Source organism: Crocodylus siamensis, chromosome 12 (genome assembly GCF_052110815.1).
Source record: "Crocodylus siamensis isolate JL-2025a chromosome 12, ASM5211081v1, whole genome shotgun sequence".
NCBI lineage: Eukaryota > Metazoa > Chordata > Crocodylia > Crocodylidae > Crocodylus > Crocodylus siamensis.
Genome location: NC_143406.1, coordinates 4,651,504 through 4,669,164, shown reverse-complemented (window position 1 = coordinate 4,669,164; position 17,661 = coordinate 4,651,504). Strand labels below are relative to the sequence as shown.

At 44.3% G+C, this 17,661-nt stretch overlaps 1 protein-coding gene and 1 long non-coding RNA gene across 3 annotated transcripts; one reads left to right on the top strand and one right to left on the bottom strand.

Moving 5' to 3' along the window:
* The first annotated feature begins 33 nt into the window (after positions 1-33).
* DNAJC16 (DnaJ heat shock protein family (Hsp40) member C16) lies at positions 34-17,012 on the top strand. Of its 2 annotated transcripts, XR_016438673.1 has the most exons (15): positions 34-250; positions 3,086-3,152; positions 4,226-4,556; positions 6,830-7,014; positions 8,175-8,279; positions 9,567-9,725; positions 10,492-10,622; positions 11,305-11,488; positions 12,425-12,607; positions 12,821-12,897; positions 13,399-13,479; positions 13,571-13,666; positions 14,117-14,213; positions 14,851-15,021; positions 15,236-15,373. XR_016438673.1 is itself a non-coding variant. In XM_090023797.1 (14 exons), exons 1-14 carry the CDS (start codon positions 84-86, stop codon positions 15,630-15,632), a joined length of 2,334 nt encoding a protein of 777 aa, XP_089879923.1. In that variant the 5' UTR covers positions 34-83; the 3' UTR covers positions 15,633-17,012. The 2 variants fall into 2 exon arrangements, 1 of the variants encoding a protein (XP_089879923.1); XM_090023797.1 differs by lacking the exon at positions 14,117-14,213 and having other exon boundaries at positions 15,236-17,012.
* On the bottom strand, positions 258-8,430 carry LOC149854499 (uncharacterized). Its single transcript, XR_016438674.1, has 3 exons — positions 8,325-8,430; positions 7,669-7,805; positions 258-2,778 (listed from the first exon to the last, which is right to left on the bottom strand). It is a non-coding gene; the product is annotated as an uncharacterized LOC149854499 (long non-coding RNA).
* Positions 17,013-17,661: the final 649 nt, after the last annotated feature.

Sequence of the window (17,661 nt, the reverse complement as noted above, 5' to 3'; positions counted from 1 at the left end):
GAAGTGAGCGCGCTGTGTCCATGGTGACGCGAGGGGCGGGGCGGGAAGCCGGAAGCGGCGGCGGGTTTCATCGGGCCGGGCCCATGGAGTCGAGGGTGCTGCGCGCGGCCGCGGCGGTGGTGCTGGTGCTGGCGCTGGCCCTGCCGGGCCTGCGGGCTGCCGACTTCGACCCGTACCGCGTGCTGGGCCTGGGCCGCACCGCCGGCGCCGCCGACATCAAGAAGGCCTACAAGCGCCTCGCCCGGGAGTGGTACGTGCCCTCCTCCCCCCACCCCCCAGGATCGGGCCCCCACAGAGGGCTGAGCACCGCTGCCCTGTCACTGGGTTTTGAGGCAAATGATGGAGCTGAGGCTGGTCCTGCTTCAAGAATATATGTATGTGTGCATCTTTCATATAGTCACCCAAAGATGCAAAAGGAGGTGGCAAGAATATATTCTCTTTCCTATACTGACCCTAATATAGACAGGCAGTCCCCACATCTACAGCAGGTTATGTCCCTGGAAAGAGGCACTGTAAGTCGAAACAATGCAAGTCGAATCTGATTTTCCCATAGAAACCACCTTATAATTGGGGTTATGTTCCTGACCAGGGGTCTGATGCCCAACTTCTTATAGAAATGACCATAAACACCATACTGAAATCAACTATAAATGATAGCTTATAGATTTTGGGGAGACTTAGGGTCACGCGACAGCTTTTTGAGAAACTGATCCAGGGATGTTTGTTCTGCTGCCCTTTTTTTTTTCCCATTGCAAATTTCCCTGTAGTGCCGTAAGTGCAAGGATGCAGTGCCGTAATAACATGGGTGTAAATAACGGAGCGCCGCAAGTGCGAAACACCACAAGTCGAGGACTCCCTGATTAGGGTGACTATATGAAAAATATTTGGCACCTACTTCTGCATCATAACCCATGGGTTGAGGAAGGTGCGTGTGTGTGAGAGAGAGGGTCACCAGCAGACTTTAAAAAGGATCAACAAGCTTTAGAAATGGATTCTCCTTTAAAGGAGAAAAAAATAATATGGGAAACTGTGGGTTTTCCCTTGTGGTCAGAACTCCAACCTGGGAGGGGTGGCTAGGGGCTCCCCCTGTACTATACACCCACCCCTTACCCCACACACTGAGGGGCTGGGGACACTGGGTCGGGACTGGCCATCGATGTTTCCAAATGGGTCCCGGTTCAAAAAAAGGTTGAGAACGATTGCCCTATAGGACAAAGGATTACTTGTGAGTAAAAATGAAGAGACATTGTCTTCAGTATTATAGCTGCAAAGTTATAGGCCAAATTGGAACTTAACATTCATGGACCAAGGAGTAGTTGAATATTAGATTTTGGAAGGCCTGATACGTTTTATGTTGTATAAGATGGGGGAAAATGTATAATAATCTACTGGTGATATCATCTGGAGTATGAACAGATGTATTTTCTTTTGTTTTCTTTGGGACTGTCATAGGGGTTGTTGCAGGATGGTGATGGTTGTAAATGAATGTCTCTAATTGCATACATTTAATGCTCCCTAAACAAAATAATTTGAGTTCCTGAACTTTGTTTAAAACAGGACACACTTGAGCTCTGATCAAGACAGACTTTAGTTAAAGCTTTCAATACACCTAGAAGAGAGACTTCTGAATTGAAAGAAAACTCTGGGACTCAGTGTATACTTTTGTTCATCTTGTACCTAGCCGTCTTCTCTTTTTCCAAGACCTTCATCCTGCAAACAGTGAAGGCATATCGGTACTCTTAGACATACGTGCACAAGTGGACCGATTGGGGCACTAAAGTGTGTGCGTTTTAACTGGAAGTTTTCCAGTGTGTGTTTAAGATTATGACAGCTAAACACTTGGAAATGAAATAGAGTGTTAGAAACATGATGCTTTCAGGAGGATGTGATTTTTTTATGTTTGTTTGTTTTGTGTTTTTTTTAAGATCTAATACCTTGCTTAATAAAATTACATTAACAAGTTTTGACATTGTGTATAGCATTCACTTTTGGTGATAATACTGGTACTTTAGTGATGAGAAGGTTACAGCCCCTTCTGATGATCAGCAATGCCAGTGCTAGATTTAATTTACAGTCTTAAGTACCAAGCCCAAGATCAATCTTTGAAGAGGTTTAAGAGTACTAGATGCAGATATTGCTAATCCATACACTTATTAATCAGTACGAGAGAGCAAACTGTGACCTTCATCAAGCTGTGCTTTGAGTAAAAATAAAGGAAAAGCTCTGGCACATGTGTGTCATACAATAAAAATACCAGTATAATCCACACTTAACTAAAGTTTAAGAAGCAGTTAGGAGATTGAATTCAAGTCAGAAGAGACTGCTCCGATTCTATCTCTGACTAAATCTGCCCTTGATATATGTGTATATGTGTTTTGAGACTTTACATGTCACCAGACAGACAGTCAAGCCAGCATGTGAGCTACCTCACACCAGTGCTTTCCATGGGCATTTAGAGCATCGTAACTTTTTTTAAAACGGTGGGGGCCAATCTTTTTGGCAGGCATGTCACAAATTAAGGCCCGCATGCTCCTTGCATGACACTCCAATCCCCTTCCCCTCCCCAATCTGCAGCTATGCTCCTTGCTCCCTCCCCTGCCTTCTGTGTACAGCTGATGGCATGCGTAGCGCATGCTGGCCATACCCATTTCGAAGGAAACTTGTTAGTTTGCACAACACCGTACCTTGTATCCTTACATGTAAGGGCAGAGCTGATGTATGACATGTGAAAAATTATCATTGGAACTACGGCATCTATCGTCTTTGTCCTCGTGGAATCTAGGCAGGAAAGCGGTCATTTAATACTATTGTTTAAAACAACTAACAGACATTAAAATTCTTTGTGCTTCAGCCAAGTGGGGGGAGGCAGGGGTCAGACTCCCATCATAAATCTACTTTAAATGTCAGACAGATTAAGCAGGGGATACCACTGAATGTCTTTAAAATCTACATATACCATTTGTATGGCATGAGTATTACGCCGAGGCAGCCTACTTTTGTGGCATGTTGTGCAACTCCCTGTGATAAGCTGCTGTCACTTCCTAGAGAATGACATGCATATTCTCAATTTCTTTTTGCATTGTAGGCATCCTGACAAAAACAAGGATCCAGGAGCAGAAGATAAGTTTATCCAAATTAGCAAGGCCTATGAGGTATTAAATACTGCTTGTTAACTTTATGCTGCTTTTCAACCTCGCTGTTCAATCCTGGAAGGTGCTGTTCCTCTCTTTTACATCACTCTTTATAGCTATGTGGAATAGTCTCTCAGCATTTCTATGGAGAGAAACATTGGGGTGGGGGAAGAGAGAAAATCACGAGTCCTGGATGTTGCTGTCTTTCTAAATACCTTTGTCCATTATAATCTCTCCAATTATTGGGGGAGAATTTAATTAGACCTCAGAGAAACTGATGGCAATGTTTTAGTAGAACGTATGGAAAGTTCTGCTCTTTGCTGGCTGAGAAGCGTCAAGCAAGGCAGGAAGGGGTCTTAAAAGTGCAGCAGGCAGGTTGTCTTTTCATCTATTATGCATATTCCAAATGAGGATCCGAGTGAGCTTAATTACTTTGAGAGCTTTAGTCGCTTCTAAAAATATTATTTGCATAAGGAGCACTTGCACTTATCCGAGGCTCGCTGAATCAGCCACCTCAGCTTGTGACAAAGCTGAGGCTTTTCATACAGCTGTGCTGAGCCCCTAGGAAGTAAATGGATTCCGCTCTCCTGACTGAAAAAAAGCAGTTTCTGTCCCTCAGTGTTGCTAGTCTTTCTGAGCACTTCACCTCTTCAAATTAACATCAAAGCAAGTAGTGCGCCACAATATCTAGCTGGACTATATTGGCTTGAGGAATCTCACAGTGAGAAACTGAAGTGCAAGAGAAATTTGGAAGACATACAGTGCCATGGAACTTAAAAGCCTGGAATTAAGGTTTTAAAAAGCCTAGTTAATTAATGCATAGGTTTGTAAAATTATCCAATAAAAAGTGTTCTACGTCCATGCATCAGCTTTTGCTCTGCCATATACATAGATTTGCCTATAGGGACAAGGCTGTAAAAACAGCACAGTTCACTTTCTTGGGGCTCAGAGTTTTAGACATTTAGCCAAAATAAAATTTCTTTAAGTCCTTTTAGGGAAACAAGGGAAAAATGTCATGCCTCCAGTTCTCTTTTAATGGATCTGGACTTTTTCTTTTCAACCCTTACTACTATACTCAACTCTCCCATTAACAGATACTTTCCAATGAGGAAAAGAGAGCAAACTTCGATCGTTACGGAGATGTGGGTGAGAACCAAGGATATTCTCAGCACCAGCACCGCCAGTTCCACCATTTCCATGAAGGCTTTTACTTTGATGAGTCCTTTTTCCACTTCCCATTCAACTCGGAGCGACGCGACTCCTCAGATGAGAAATACTTGCTGCACTTTTCACACTACATGCATGAGATTGTGCCAGACAGTTTCAAAAAGCCGTACCTCATTAAAATAACCTCAGACTGGTGTTTTAGCTGCATCCACATTGAGCCTGTGTGGAAGGAGGTGGTTCAAGAGCTAGAGGCGCTGGGTAAGATGAACCAATAACCATTCAGCTTTAATTTGTTTTCAGGGAGAGGCTGTCTCAGAGGTTTCTACCCTGGGCTGCAGCAAGTGATTTCAGTGTTGGAGGGGTGCATTTACATTAAGCCACTGCATTCCTTTGCAGCTTCTCAGCGTGAAGCAAATGTTTTTTACATCTGTGTTTTCCAGGCTAAGCAGCAAGGATCATTAATAACATTCAATGCTGGGAAGATCAATGACACTAGGACAAGATTTGCAACGTTAGGAAAACATTTTCTGGCAGAGAGATCTAGAAGACTGAGTTAACCATTGAAGAGACCTGTCAAAAACTCTGCCCGTAGAAGTAGTGGCAGTTTAGTTACACAAGTCTTGCTTGACCAATCTCATTTCCTTTTACGACCAGGTGACCTATCGCCTGGACAAGGGGGAAGAGATTGATGTCATATATCTTGATTTTAAAAAAGCCTTTGATCGGGTATCCTATGATCACCTCTTGGTAAAACTGTCTAACTGCGGCCTCGACCTCACCACAAGCCGCTGGCTAGGGAATTGGCTCCGCGGTAGGACCCAGAGAGTGGTGGTTGACAGAAGCCAATAGTCTTGGTGCGCCGTCACCGGTGGGGTCCCTCAAGGCTCTGTCCTAGGGCCTATACCGTTTAACTTCTTCAGTGATGTGGACACTGGTGTCAGAAGCAGACTGGCCAAGTTTGCCAATGACACCAAACTCGGGTAAAGCATCCATACCTGAGGACAGGAGGGTGATCATGAGCCTGTCAAGATCTGCCTAGAAGTGGGTGGATGAGAACCTGATGGTGTTCAACACTGAAAAATGCAAGGTTCTCCACATTAGGAGGAAAAACCTGCAGCATGCTTACAAACTCGGCAGTGCTACACTGGTTAGCACTACAGATGAAAGGGACTTGGGGGGCCACGATTGACCACAAGATTAACATGAGCCTTCAGTGTGATGCTGCAGCTAGCAAAATGACCAAAATGCTGGCTTGCATCCATAGATGCTTCTCAAGCAAATCCCGGGATGTCATTTTCCTGCTGTACTCTGCCTTGGCGAGGCCACAGCTGGAGCACTGCGTCCAGTTTTGGGCTCCACAATTCAAAATGGATGTGGAGAAGCTTGAGAGAGTGCAGAGGAGAGCCACGCGCATGATCGGAGGTCAGAAAAAGAGACTTTATGAAGAGAGGCTGAGAGCTATGGGACTCTTCAGCTTGGAAAAGCGCAGGCTCACGGGTGATATGGTGGCCACCTATAAGTTTATCGGGTTGCTCATCAGGATCTGGGGGAAAATCTGTTCAGAGCACCCCAAGGGATGACAAGATCGAACAGTCACAAACTCTGCCGCAACTGATTCAGGCTGGACATAAGGAAGAACTTCTTTACTGTCCGAGCCTCCAAGGTTTGGAATAGACTGCTACCAGAGGCAGTTCAAGCACCCACTTTGAACGCCTTCAAGACACATTTGGATGCTTATCTTGCTGGGATCCTAGGATCCCTGCTGACTTCCTGCCCCTGGGGTAGGGGGCTGAACTCAGTGATCCTCCAGGGTCCCTTCCAGCCCAAATGTCTATGAAATCTATGAAGTCACTAGAGAATCCTGCCCTAGCAGAGGATAAATTGGACTGGTCAGAGATTAACTAGGTTAAGTGTTTTGCCTGGCACCGTGTATTTTGCATCATTCTTTCACCTACATTTAGCACAATACTGATTCATCCTGAAGAGTACAGGGGAGGGCTGCAATACAGCCATATGGGGCCTAAATCAAGGCTACGGCCATGCATAGTTTAGGGTGAAAACAGTTTAAGACTCAAAGGACACTGGAATGTTGGTGAAATACTTTACAATATCTTTTGCTCAGGGTGGAATGTCTTGCTTCTTTCCTGGATTGTCTGCAAAGCAGGAAATAGTCAATACAGACAACACAGAATCAGAAAGAGGGCAAGGAAAGGCAGTCCCTGGCATTAAGTGTACAATACAGTGTAACATTTCTCCTTGGGAGGTTTTATATGCCAAGTAGAGAACTGTGGGCAGAAGGAATAGAAGGGACTAGTGCCACTGTTACTCCCTCCTGGCAGCACAGTCTGAGCTTCTTGCTTCTTCACAAAATGTGTAAAGGGAAGTTCTAAAGTGAATTAGCCCTTGCACCAGGCTAGTTGATTGGCTCAGTGCAGTGCCTGCAGTCAGGTAATTTAATACTGAATTCCTTTTAGAATAGATTGGGTCACCTACCAGCCTGCATCAAGGTAACCCTCTTTATGGACTTCCAGGAGTGGGGATTGGAGTCGTCCATGCTGGGTATGAGAGACGTCTAGCACATCATCTAGGAGCACACAGCACCCCATCAATTCTGGGACTTATTAATGGGAAGATATCTTTCTTCCACAATGCGGTTGTTCGGGAGAACCTGCGGCAATTTGTGGAGAACCTTCTTCCAGGGAACCTCGTAGAGAAGGTACATAATAGCGAGATGCAGCCTGTGGTGATTTTGATAATTAAGTGTGTGCCCTGGAAGGCTGGATGGATCTCTGATGGAGCCAGCCTCCAGGATGAACTTTACTATTAGCATGTCAGAAGTGCAGACAGAAGTGATTTGCAGTGAAGGGAGAATGGTGGCTTGAATGAATGAATCAGTAACAACTAAAAACACTTGATTCCATTTTGAAATGACCATGCACAAGATGGACATTTCACCATCTTTCCTTGATAATTAGGAGAATGTAGTCAGAGCCTGCTGTCTGGGGCTGGCAAGATGCCTATCCCATCAGCAAGATACTCCAACATATAGCCTTTAGGGGCAAATTAAAGGTTTGTTCACATAAGGCTTTGTAAACACTTAAATGCCCACATGAATTAAGGATTACATGGAGATTGACTAAACCTGGGTTCCAAAATAACACTCCTTATACTTTAGACACCAGCCACATATATTCTGGATTTCTCTTATTCTCCCTTAATTCGGGCCTCCTTCAAGAAGCAGATGAGAACCTGCTGCAAGATTTTAAGCATTCTCAATCCTCATTGTTTCATGCATTTCAAGGAAGCTCTGAGCAATTAGCAGTTTCCTTACACCCATACACAAAGCAAATCAATCCCACTTCAGACCTACCTTGGTTCAGGGAGGCTCCACCAGGCAGTAGTCTGATGCTGTAGCCAGGGTTCTTCCAGCAAGAGAGCACTAGAGATGTCATCCCCTTCCCAGTCAATCTCCATCTGAGCTGTTTGATCCTCTAGACCTGATACCTACTGCAGGTACAACAGGTTGGGGCTGATTGCATCACAGGCTTTTGTTTACCCCTTCTTGGCCAGTGTGGGGTTTGTGTACCCCTGCATAATTAGTTATTAGGGAAATATGTCACCCCCAAAAATACATGGCATCAAGTCTGGAAAGAACAGCAGGGGCAGGCAGCATAGTTGCATATTCCTCTTTTAACATAAATCACCTCAGTCACACTAGCAAAGGTACCTTAGCCTAATTATCCCCTTAAACAATCCTACTTTCCCATTTTTTTAACATTTTGCTAGCACTTTAGGACCCAACTCTACTTTACCCGCATTGCATTTTATTTTCCTGAATGTTTGGGGGCTGAAACTAACCTTCTGTGTACTTCTAAGATTACAGATAAAAATTATGTCCGGTTCCTGTCTAACTGGAAGAAAGAAAATAAACCCCATGTCCTTCTATTTGACCATATGCCGGTCGTGCCGTTGTTGTACAAGGTAATGCATGTGTAATCTGGGGTTTTGACAGCTTTGTAAACCCACCTGTTTTAGCTGGGAATGAGATTTCAGTGTAGATACAGGCTGCCTGGTTCTTCTTAGCTGCCTCAATTTCACATACACTATTTAGAATTTCCATGGTTAGGCAACCTGAAAAATTAACAAATACATAGAATTAAAAGCAGGGCCATTCTACCTCTGCATATTTTTATCTTGCCATAGACTGATTGGTAGTGGAAGTCAGGGTCTGCATATTTTTATCTTGCCATAGACTGATTGCTAGTGGAAGTCAGGGTGTGGATGGAGGTTTGCAGTCGACATCTAAGGAAGAAATGAACTATGCCTTGTTTATGGTGGAAGAGGAATGGCAACAATTCAGGATATTTTTATACTGGGTTTTATTCAAGTCCTAGGACAGAGAGCGTTCTGTTTCTCTGTGGTTGTCTGTGGGGCAGTTTTTAGTAGTCAGCATAGCACTTTGAGGCAGGTAGCCATTCTTTTCCCTAGCAGTACGGACACAACCTTTGCACACAGATTAAGCACTGGCTGCATATATAAGCAGCTACATGCACATGCCCCTTGTGGATATGCACTGGTGTCCAAGGCCTAGACATGTAGATAACTCAAACCCTGTGACTAGCAAGTGTCAGAGTGAAGAAGGGGACGGGAAGGTCCTTCCATGTTATAGCCCCAGTAGCTGGGTGGCAGAGCGTTCACCTGGGAAGCCAAAGCTCAGCTTCTATATCACCCCCCTTCAGCCAGAAGGGATTTGAACCTGCATCTCTGACTTCTCAGCTTAGCACTCTAACCACCATAGACACTTTCCAAACCTTTTTCTGGCACTCCTTTTGAGACCAGTTCCTTGGGTGGCCATGTGAGAGAGAAGTGAGGGGCCAGGAAGAGGAGAGTAAGCTAAGGGCAAACCTATGTGTAAGTGCCAAAAATGTCAAGTAGATGACTAAAAAAATTGCCACTTAAGACTGCCTCAGGAAATGGAGTGCTACCCTGAGTTTCTAAGCAACTGTCAGACATGATAGAGGGTATTACACCAAAATAAAATTGTAGATCCACCAAGCCTTCCTCTGTAAGAAGAGGCTAACTGTCTAAGCACCTCAGGAAAGAATGGGTTTGACCATATGTATGTGCCATTTGGCAGTTATAAAGGTGAGCTGGATAGATTAACAAAGCCATGGAAATTAGTGGGAAATAGTCACCATAGGTTGGATTGTGGAAAAGCAAACTGTGATCTGAAATGTAAATGTGCACTACACCTTTCTTCCCCTCTAGCTGACTGCTTTTGCATACAGAGATTATTTGTCCTTTGGGTATGTGTACGTTGGACTCAGGGGGACTGAAGAGTTGTCCAGTCAGTATAACATCAATGTTTACTCTCCAACCATGATGGTCTTCAAGGAGCACATTGACAAGCCTGCTGATGTTGTACAGGTATTGCTTTGCTTTGAACTCTTTCTCTTGGGGTCTATGATAAAAGACACACTGTTTTTCTGAGCTACTTCTTATATCAAGTTGGTCAGTAGAGCACTTCAAACTAATTTGGGGCTTGATGGCATAAATTTGTCAGAAGACCGTCCTGAGCTAGAGCCATAGGGATGGAGTCTCTTGGAGGCAGAGGTGTCTGACTGAACCTGGAGGAAAAATGAATATCAGCTGTCGTCCTTGTAGTGAATTTTGAATTTACAGTACAGCATATTACTCTTCACTAATCCAGTAGAAACTTAATGCTTTTGAAAGAATCCTTGGCTCCAAGGAATCTTTGAAATACCCTGGGGAGAGACTCCAAAGGACAACTTGTCCCAGTGGATGAGAAACAGGTTTTGCAAAGGAAATTGACTGTAAAAGGAATTATGAGATACACCTGAACCTTACTTCTTGTGCATGTACTCAATACTTGCCAGTAAATCTTGATTAGCTAGACACTTTCAGTCCTTGTGCTTTCTAACAGCCAGGATTCATATACAGGATATTTTTTTATTTTCTTTTTCTAGGCATCAATAGCTCCTTGATGCCGTGTTTCCCCTGGGCAGTTGTAATGAGTGGTGAGGCTTCCACTCCTCTGAATGTGACTTTTGCCCATGTGCAAAATGTTTTGTTGAGATTCTTCATGACAGTGCTTTAACTTGAACAGTTACTTTCTTGGGAGCTTTTGCTTTAGGTGAACAGCACTCATCTTTTTTTGCTTCATCCTTTCTAGGCACGAGATATGAAAAAGCAGCTCATGGATGACTTCCTTTCGCAAAACAAGTTCCTTATGGCACCCAGACTCACCAACCAGAAACTGTTCCAGGAGCTGTGTCCTGTGAAGAAGTCTCACCGTCAGCGGAAGTAAGGCCTGCTGTGATGGGAATTCCTCCTGTCACTTTGTCTAGTTCACAATGGCTGGTGACAGGACAACCTTTCATTTAAGTTTGTGTCTAGTGTGTAAATACATTCAGAGGAAGGACAGAAATGGCTAGACTGGATCAAACCGGGGTGCAGCTCCTTCACTATCCAATTGCCAGCAGTGGCCAGTACCAAAGGCTTCAGAGAGTGGTCCAAGAAGTCTTGCAGTTGCAATTACGGAATATCATGCCCTCAGATAAAGTTTAAGCTGGTATTAGAATTTCGGATGTTCTTTGTGCCTCTATAAATGTCTAGTCCACTTCTGCATTCTGCTAAAATTTTAACCACAGCATTCTCCTGTAACAGTTGAGTCCCACAGGTTAACCCCACATCATGTGAAAAAATTGCCTTCTGTTCTACTTTGGACTTTATCATCTTTTACGTCCAACTAAATGTCTCCTTGCTGTTATGGGACGGAGGGCTTTGAGTAACTATAGGACAAGAGAATAGACAGAGAAAAATGTGGAAAGGTTTGAGAGCAGAAAGTCTATCAAACAGAGTGTGAGGAGATGCACATACTTCATCAGGTCTTCAGCTCCTTGGCATCCATGCTAGGTGTGGTTGGGTTTGTTATTTGTTCCTATCCAGGGCTGCTCTGACTCCTCCATTTTATCATATTGTCCAGGTACTGCGTGGTTTTACTCACTGGGGAAGGAGATAAGTTTGCCAAGACCTACGAAGCCTTTGTGACATTTGCTCTGGCCAACACCAGAGATACGTTGAGGTTTGTACAGGTCTACAGTGACCGCCAGCAAGATTTTGTCGATACCTTCCTGATGGATGATGAGAGATATCAGGGGAAATCAGCTGTGAGTGTCATTCTTTTCCTTTTCCTCCATCTGTTAGTCAGCCTCTCCAAGCTTTATTCTTTTACACTTCAGTTGCAAAAAGCCTTTTGGGGTTGTGGGAAAAAATTATCACCGCGTCTTCTTTCTTGCTCTGTGGGATCATGTAGGTAGGATTATGCCTCTCTGTCTTCTTGAACTGGATGTTAGCATGCAGGTGGCCTCCACTGAAGTCCTTACCTAGACCACCATCCCGTTTTGTCTTGCCCATAACAGTCTCTTACATCGTGACCTTCTCATGTCCCGACTGCCTGGATAACAACACGTGTAAAACACAAGAAACCACCTTCTCACATGTACACCTCTCCCAGTCCTCCATGAGTATGTTCACTCTCTGTTACCTCACAGCCCACTTCAAAATAGTCCTGCCTGAACTTTTTAAAGCAAGTTTAAGGAAAGCTTAAATTTGTTGGAGCCGGTCTCATGGAAGAATCCTATCTTTCTCCTCGTTTGTATGCTACATCTACTTTTATAGCACTGCTCTCTTTTTTTTTTTTTTATACTCCTTCTCCATCCCAGCCTTTTCCTCTTTGTTGTCAGCATAGGGAATAACCTGTGTGTGTCTCACCGCCTAATTTATTATCTATTTTATTTCCCATTTATACTGAGAAATATACCTTACCCCTTTCTTCTCTCTACTACTTAAATTTCTCTCTTCTTTTGATTAATGCTGTACTTATTAATTCAGATGTGTTAGTAGGGAGCACAGTTTGCATGAAAAACCCTATCCAGAAAAAATGTAATGTTGTGCTTCCAAAGAACAGGACTTGGGTTTGTAGAACACATACTGATCATCAGAGTTGCAGGTGAGCCATGGAGCATGCAGATAGTACTTCTGTCCTTGTTCCTCATTCTGGTGCATCTTGTTCCTCAAGTTTGTGACATCTTTGGTTTGTCCAGATGGTCATCTTGGAAAGGCGCAATAACGCAGGCCGAGTTGTCTATAAAATCTTGGAAGATGCCTGGAGAGGCAGTGAAGAGGATAACTTCATCCTTCTGGATCTTCTGGATCAGTTAAGAACAGATGCAGGCCTTCTCTCTTCAGATACCATCCTACCAGACCTGAATGATGAACTTGCTCCTGTAAGTACTCTCAGTATTTTCAGTGTTTCTAGCTGTGTTGGTTCTAGTTTCCATCTGAGATTGCATCAGCATAACCCAAGTGAAGAGGCAAGATTAGCACTGTTTTCTCTACAGCTGGAGGAAATGGTCTTGGGATCTCCAGAACTTGGACTCATTTGGGCAACATGTACAAAGAAGGACAGTCATAATACTGATTTTTTTCTGTCTTAACAGATATTCATTCTCCGATGGATCTATTCCACATTAGATTACATCTCAGACTGCTGGGACAGCATGTTTCATAACAACTGGTATGGAATCTGACTTAAAGCTAACCAGTGCCAACAGAGATCAATATTGCTGTCATTTCCTGCACATGCATAATAGTCCCCTGATTTCCATGAAAATAAATTAGAAGCCTACCAAGCTATTCAGGCCTCTTGCAGGGACAGGAGGAAACAGATTCTTTTGGGGTGAGAGGAGCAGGGAAGCTCTGATGTACTTCAGATCTGCTTCATCTGCTGGTTTGCTTGTCTGCCCATAAACCTTGTTTGGTCTGTGACACTGCATTAGATTTCATTGCTGAAAACACTGGGTCTGTTGGGAAGAAGCCTGGCTTGGCTGTCTTGCAAGGCTATTCTGTTAGCATTCAGTATTTTAAAATATTTTCTTCTATTTGTCTCCTCCTCCAGCGGGAGACAAGTGTGTAGGAAAATTGCCTGCTATTACTGGGGACAGGAGGGAGAAAAATCTGAGGGAGAGACTCCAGGAGCTCTTGCCAAACTGACTGTCGTTTGTTAACCTTTTTGCAGGCGAGAAATGATGCCCCTCCTGTCCCTGATCTTCTCAGCCCTCTTCATTCTTTTTGGCACTGTTATTGTTCAGGCTTTCAGGTACGTCCCTCTCAGACCATCCTTTGGAGTCTTAGGCTTCAGATTGCAGCATCTCCATTCAAACTCACCTTTTAAAAATGTTCCTTTGCAGTGACTCAAGTGATGCGAGAGACTCGCCTCCCCCTGAGAAAGAGGAAGCCACTGCCAAGAGTGAAAAAAATGACACTAGCTTCAGCAAAGAGAACAGGTTTCTCCTGCTAATTTCTTTCTGCCCAAGCTGGGTCTTCTGTAGACCTTGGCTGTCCCCCTAAACTGGTTTGCTAGGGTAGACTCACCAGTGCTGTGGCTGAGAGCGAAGGAGGTGTGGCTGGTGGATAGTAGAGAAGTAGCAGAGCTGGTGGGAGAAAGTGCTGTCCCCTGACAGCAGAAGAGCAGGGCTGATAATAAATGATATATAGAGACTCTGCTCATAAAATAGACACAACTGACAACATGTTGGTGGGAAACGATGAAATAAGCATCTGTGAGCAAATGTTGCTTTGAGGAAAGCTCAAAACTGAAATCTGTCAGATGAGGGAACGTTGCAGAGTTTTAACTAACAGCAGCCCTAGTACTGACTATAAGACCAACCTCTCTCTGTCCAGCCCCTCAGTACCTTCCACAAAATTTTCCTTCCCATCCGTACTGTCACCTCCAGCCCTACCCATTTGCCCCAAGACAGAAGACTTTGTGGAATAACAAAGGACAAAAGACAAGGATTTGCTGAGAAGCCTCTCATTGTTGAAGTTAAACAGGTTAGCCAACTTGAGCTATAGGGCCTACAGCGGGTCATGTTTCAGAGGTGCCATTTGGTGCTAGACTCTCTAGTATGTCATGATATGGTTTTTGAGTTACCCTGCTTGATGGATTTGCCTTTACTGCTCCAGGCCTGCCTTTTAACCCAAACTCTCTGATAGTTTTTACAACTCTTTTAGCTCTCCCCTCAGGAGCAGTCCAGGCCAACCCTGGGAGCTGCTCAGAGTATCAGAGACCAAGCTCAAGCTTCCCCCAGCCTGTTCACCTTGCAGTGTATTCCCTGCTCAGCTGAGTGCTGTGGAACGCAGCACAGGAATGCAGCCCTTGTACTTCCCTTGGTACTGTGCTTATACTTAGAGCCAAGTACAGTGGGAGGGACAAGGAGCAGAGGCGATTTCCAGAAGGGCTCTGATTGAGTTTCCTCTTCCAGTTCTTTTAGGAATCACTCTGCTCATTCCTCTTGTCTCTCCTTCTGAGCTTCCCTCATGTCGCTGCATCAAGATAATAAAGATGGGGCAGGGTGGTTTCTGTGGCCAAAATAGTGGTGTGGACACATCCGAGGTCAGCCTTTCCTTCTATACAGAGTCTACAACTTCTTTGTTCCCTTTTAACTCAGGAATCCTTGTCTCTTTGCAGCCGGATTCCCAAGAAGGGCTTTGTCGAAGTGACCGAGCTAACGGATGTCAATTATAACAGTAACTTGGTGCGCCTGAGGCCAGGTCATATGAACGTGGTCCTGATCCTGTCTAACCCCACCAAAACCAGCCTGCTTCAGAAGTTTGCCCTAGAAGTCTACACATTCACAGGGTAGGTGCAGGATTCTTCACCAATCCTATATTATGCTCTTCATAGAGGCCTTTGGTTTCCGAGGTTATCAGACAGGTAGGTGCCAGTCATTAGTACTAAAATTAATCTGGATGGGGGAGGGAAAGGGAAGGTTACTTCAGTGCTCTGTTTCCAGTGTTGTCTGATCTGACTTGAGACATACTTGAATTCAGCTCCTTTTTCACTTCTCCTGCAGGAGCAGCTCTCTCCACTTCTCCTTCCTGAGTCTCGATAAACACAGAGAGTGGCTTGAGTATCTGCTGGAGTTTGCACAAGATGCCGCCCCGATTCCAAACCAGTACGATAAGCATTTCTTGGAGCGTGACTACACTGGTTACGTCCTGGCTCTAAATGGCCACAAGAAATACTTCTGCCTCTTCAAGCCTCACAGATCAGGGGAGGACGGAGGAAACCTAGGGTCCTGCGAGGATTACGACTCCTCGCTACACACAGGAGAAGCCCGAGGGAAATCTTGCAGTCCAGGAGCCAAGTCAGTTAAAAGCAAATTACACAAGTTGTCCTTGTGGATGGAACGTCTCTTAGAAGGCTCCTTACAAAGGTTCTATATCCCGTCGTGGCCTGCACTAGACTGAAGGGATTTTAAAGAGGGTTGAACACTACTAACTTTTTAAGAAGATGACAATGGACAATTCTTTCCAAGAATAAACAGTCATGACAAATGGACTGTAGGTTTTAGATGAATTCTCCTAGGCCCAGTGATTAGAAGCATCTGCCCTCATCTTTGACCTAGGAATGAAGGTTGAACTGCACTGAAGTCCTCTGTACCAAAATGTTCTTGCATTTGGATACCGTACTATCCAGGACAGAAAAAAGTCATTTTCCTTCCTTATCATGCCACATCTGTTCGCTGAGTTACCTCTACTCCAGCTCGTTTTCTCTCTGTCGAAGAAAGCCTGCCATGGTGACTCAGTTTGTACTGAACATAGCTCATTTTGCAGGTCAGGTGACTCGCCCTTCCCTTTCCCAAAGCATCACCCTCGGTGCATGGTGTAACACTGGGAAGACCCTACAGAATCTCCCAGCCTCCACAAGTCTGAGAGGCCTCTGAATCAAACATTCTTATTTATTGCCTTTCCCCGTGGTAAGTGGTTTAGGAGTGTGTTTGGGGGTATCTCCCTTGTAGCAAACTGATAGCTGGTATTTACCCATGGTGGAGGGCTAGTAGGCAATCTGCATGTTTCATGCTCCGTGTATAATATTTCCACATGCAGCTTCACCGGGTAAACCATAACCAGGGAGGGAAGGAGTAACACAGCCGTACATACTGTAAAGATGTTGAGCCATTTAAATGTACATTGTTTTTCAGATGCCTTTCTGCTTCTGCCAATCTTTAGACTATGTATCGTAGAGCCATACCTTTGACCATGTCCTCAGACTGTAGACATAAGCTGCTATGAGCCAGTAGATGTGTAAAAGAAATTTTAAATCCCTGCTAGTGAGTCAGCTCAGACACCTTTCAAACACCAACGGTACATCCTTAGTACAATACCTACACGTCTTTGTATTGAGGAGCTTCAATTCTGGAGCGACTGTATTTTTGAAATGTTGCCCAAGGAAGAGCTGTATCATCAAATTGTTTCTTATGCGTGAAACTAGTTTTGTTGCAGATTAAGGTTTACAAGATGCTTGGTTTCAGCGTCTCACTTGCTTTGTCTTCATCAGTTGTTTCTTTGTTAACATGCAGGTTGCCTTTTTTTCCCCCCTTTTCAAACACCTGGTTTAATGAGAAGCTGAAAAGGTTTTAGGTTGTGGAGTTGTTTTCGTATTTCATCATACCAAATGCAGTCTCCGCCAGTCACTTGGGCTGCCTAGGGGGCTGGCTTTTTCTTAGGGTGGGAATATTAAGTCACACAAAAATGCTCTTTTTGCTGCTACCTAAATGCAAACATCTATTGGAAAGGTTTCTTTTTAAAAGCAGGGGACTGTAGTCCTGTGTTATGGGTACTGCTTTTCTCTCTTAAGCCAGTTAGACACTGTCACTTTATTTGATGCTTACTATGAATTTAATAAACAGTTCCAAAGTGATCCCTACAGGAAGCTGAGGCTGCCGTGTAAGCAGGCCAGTCTGCTGTACAGCTGCCAGATTTGGAGTGAGGTATCCTCAACTCCAGATTCACAGCAAATTCATTCAAAGGGTCCATCTCTGCTCAATGTGAGTAGTGCTCTGCCCCTTCCTCTGAAGTGTTCCTATAAGCAGGTGGTGTAACTTAAAAGGGTCACTCTATTTTTCCAGCAGCCTTAACAGAGTAGCCCATTCTGGTAGATAAATACTCCACTAAGTGATGCCCCTTCTGATCCAAACAGCATCTAGGAATGACTTTAGTGGCTACACATTGCACAGAGCTTTATAATGGTTCATTGACTTGCTTCCTTCTTTCTGATTTAGGGAACGGACCTGGCCAACAAATGGCCACTCTAATAATAAACGTAATGTGCTTTTAAATCACACAGGGTGCTGTCAGGTTAACATGTTAGAGACCGTTCTTCCCTCTTTCATTTAACAGCCGAGATCAGAGGTATTGTATCAGCGCTACACAACACTTTGTGAACTGAGCACTGTGGGAGGGAAAGACAGATCCTCTCTTTCTCTCTCATGGGGTG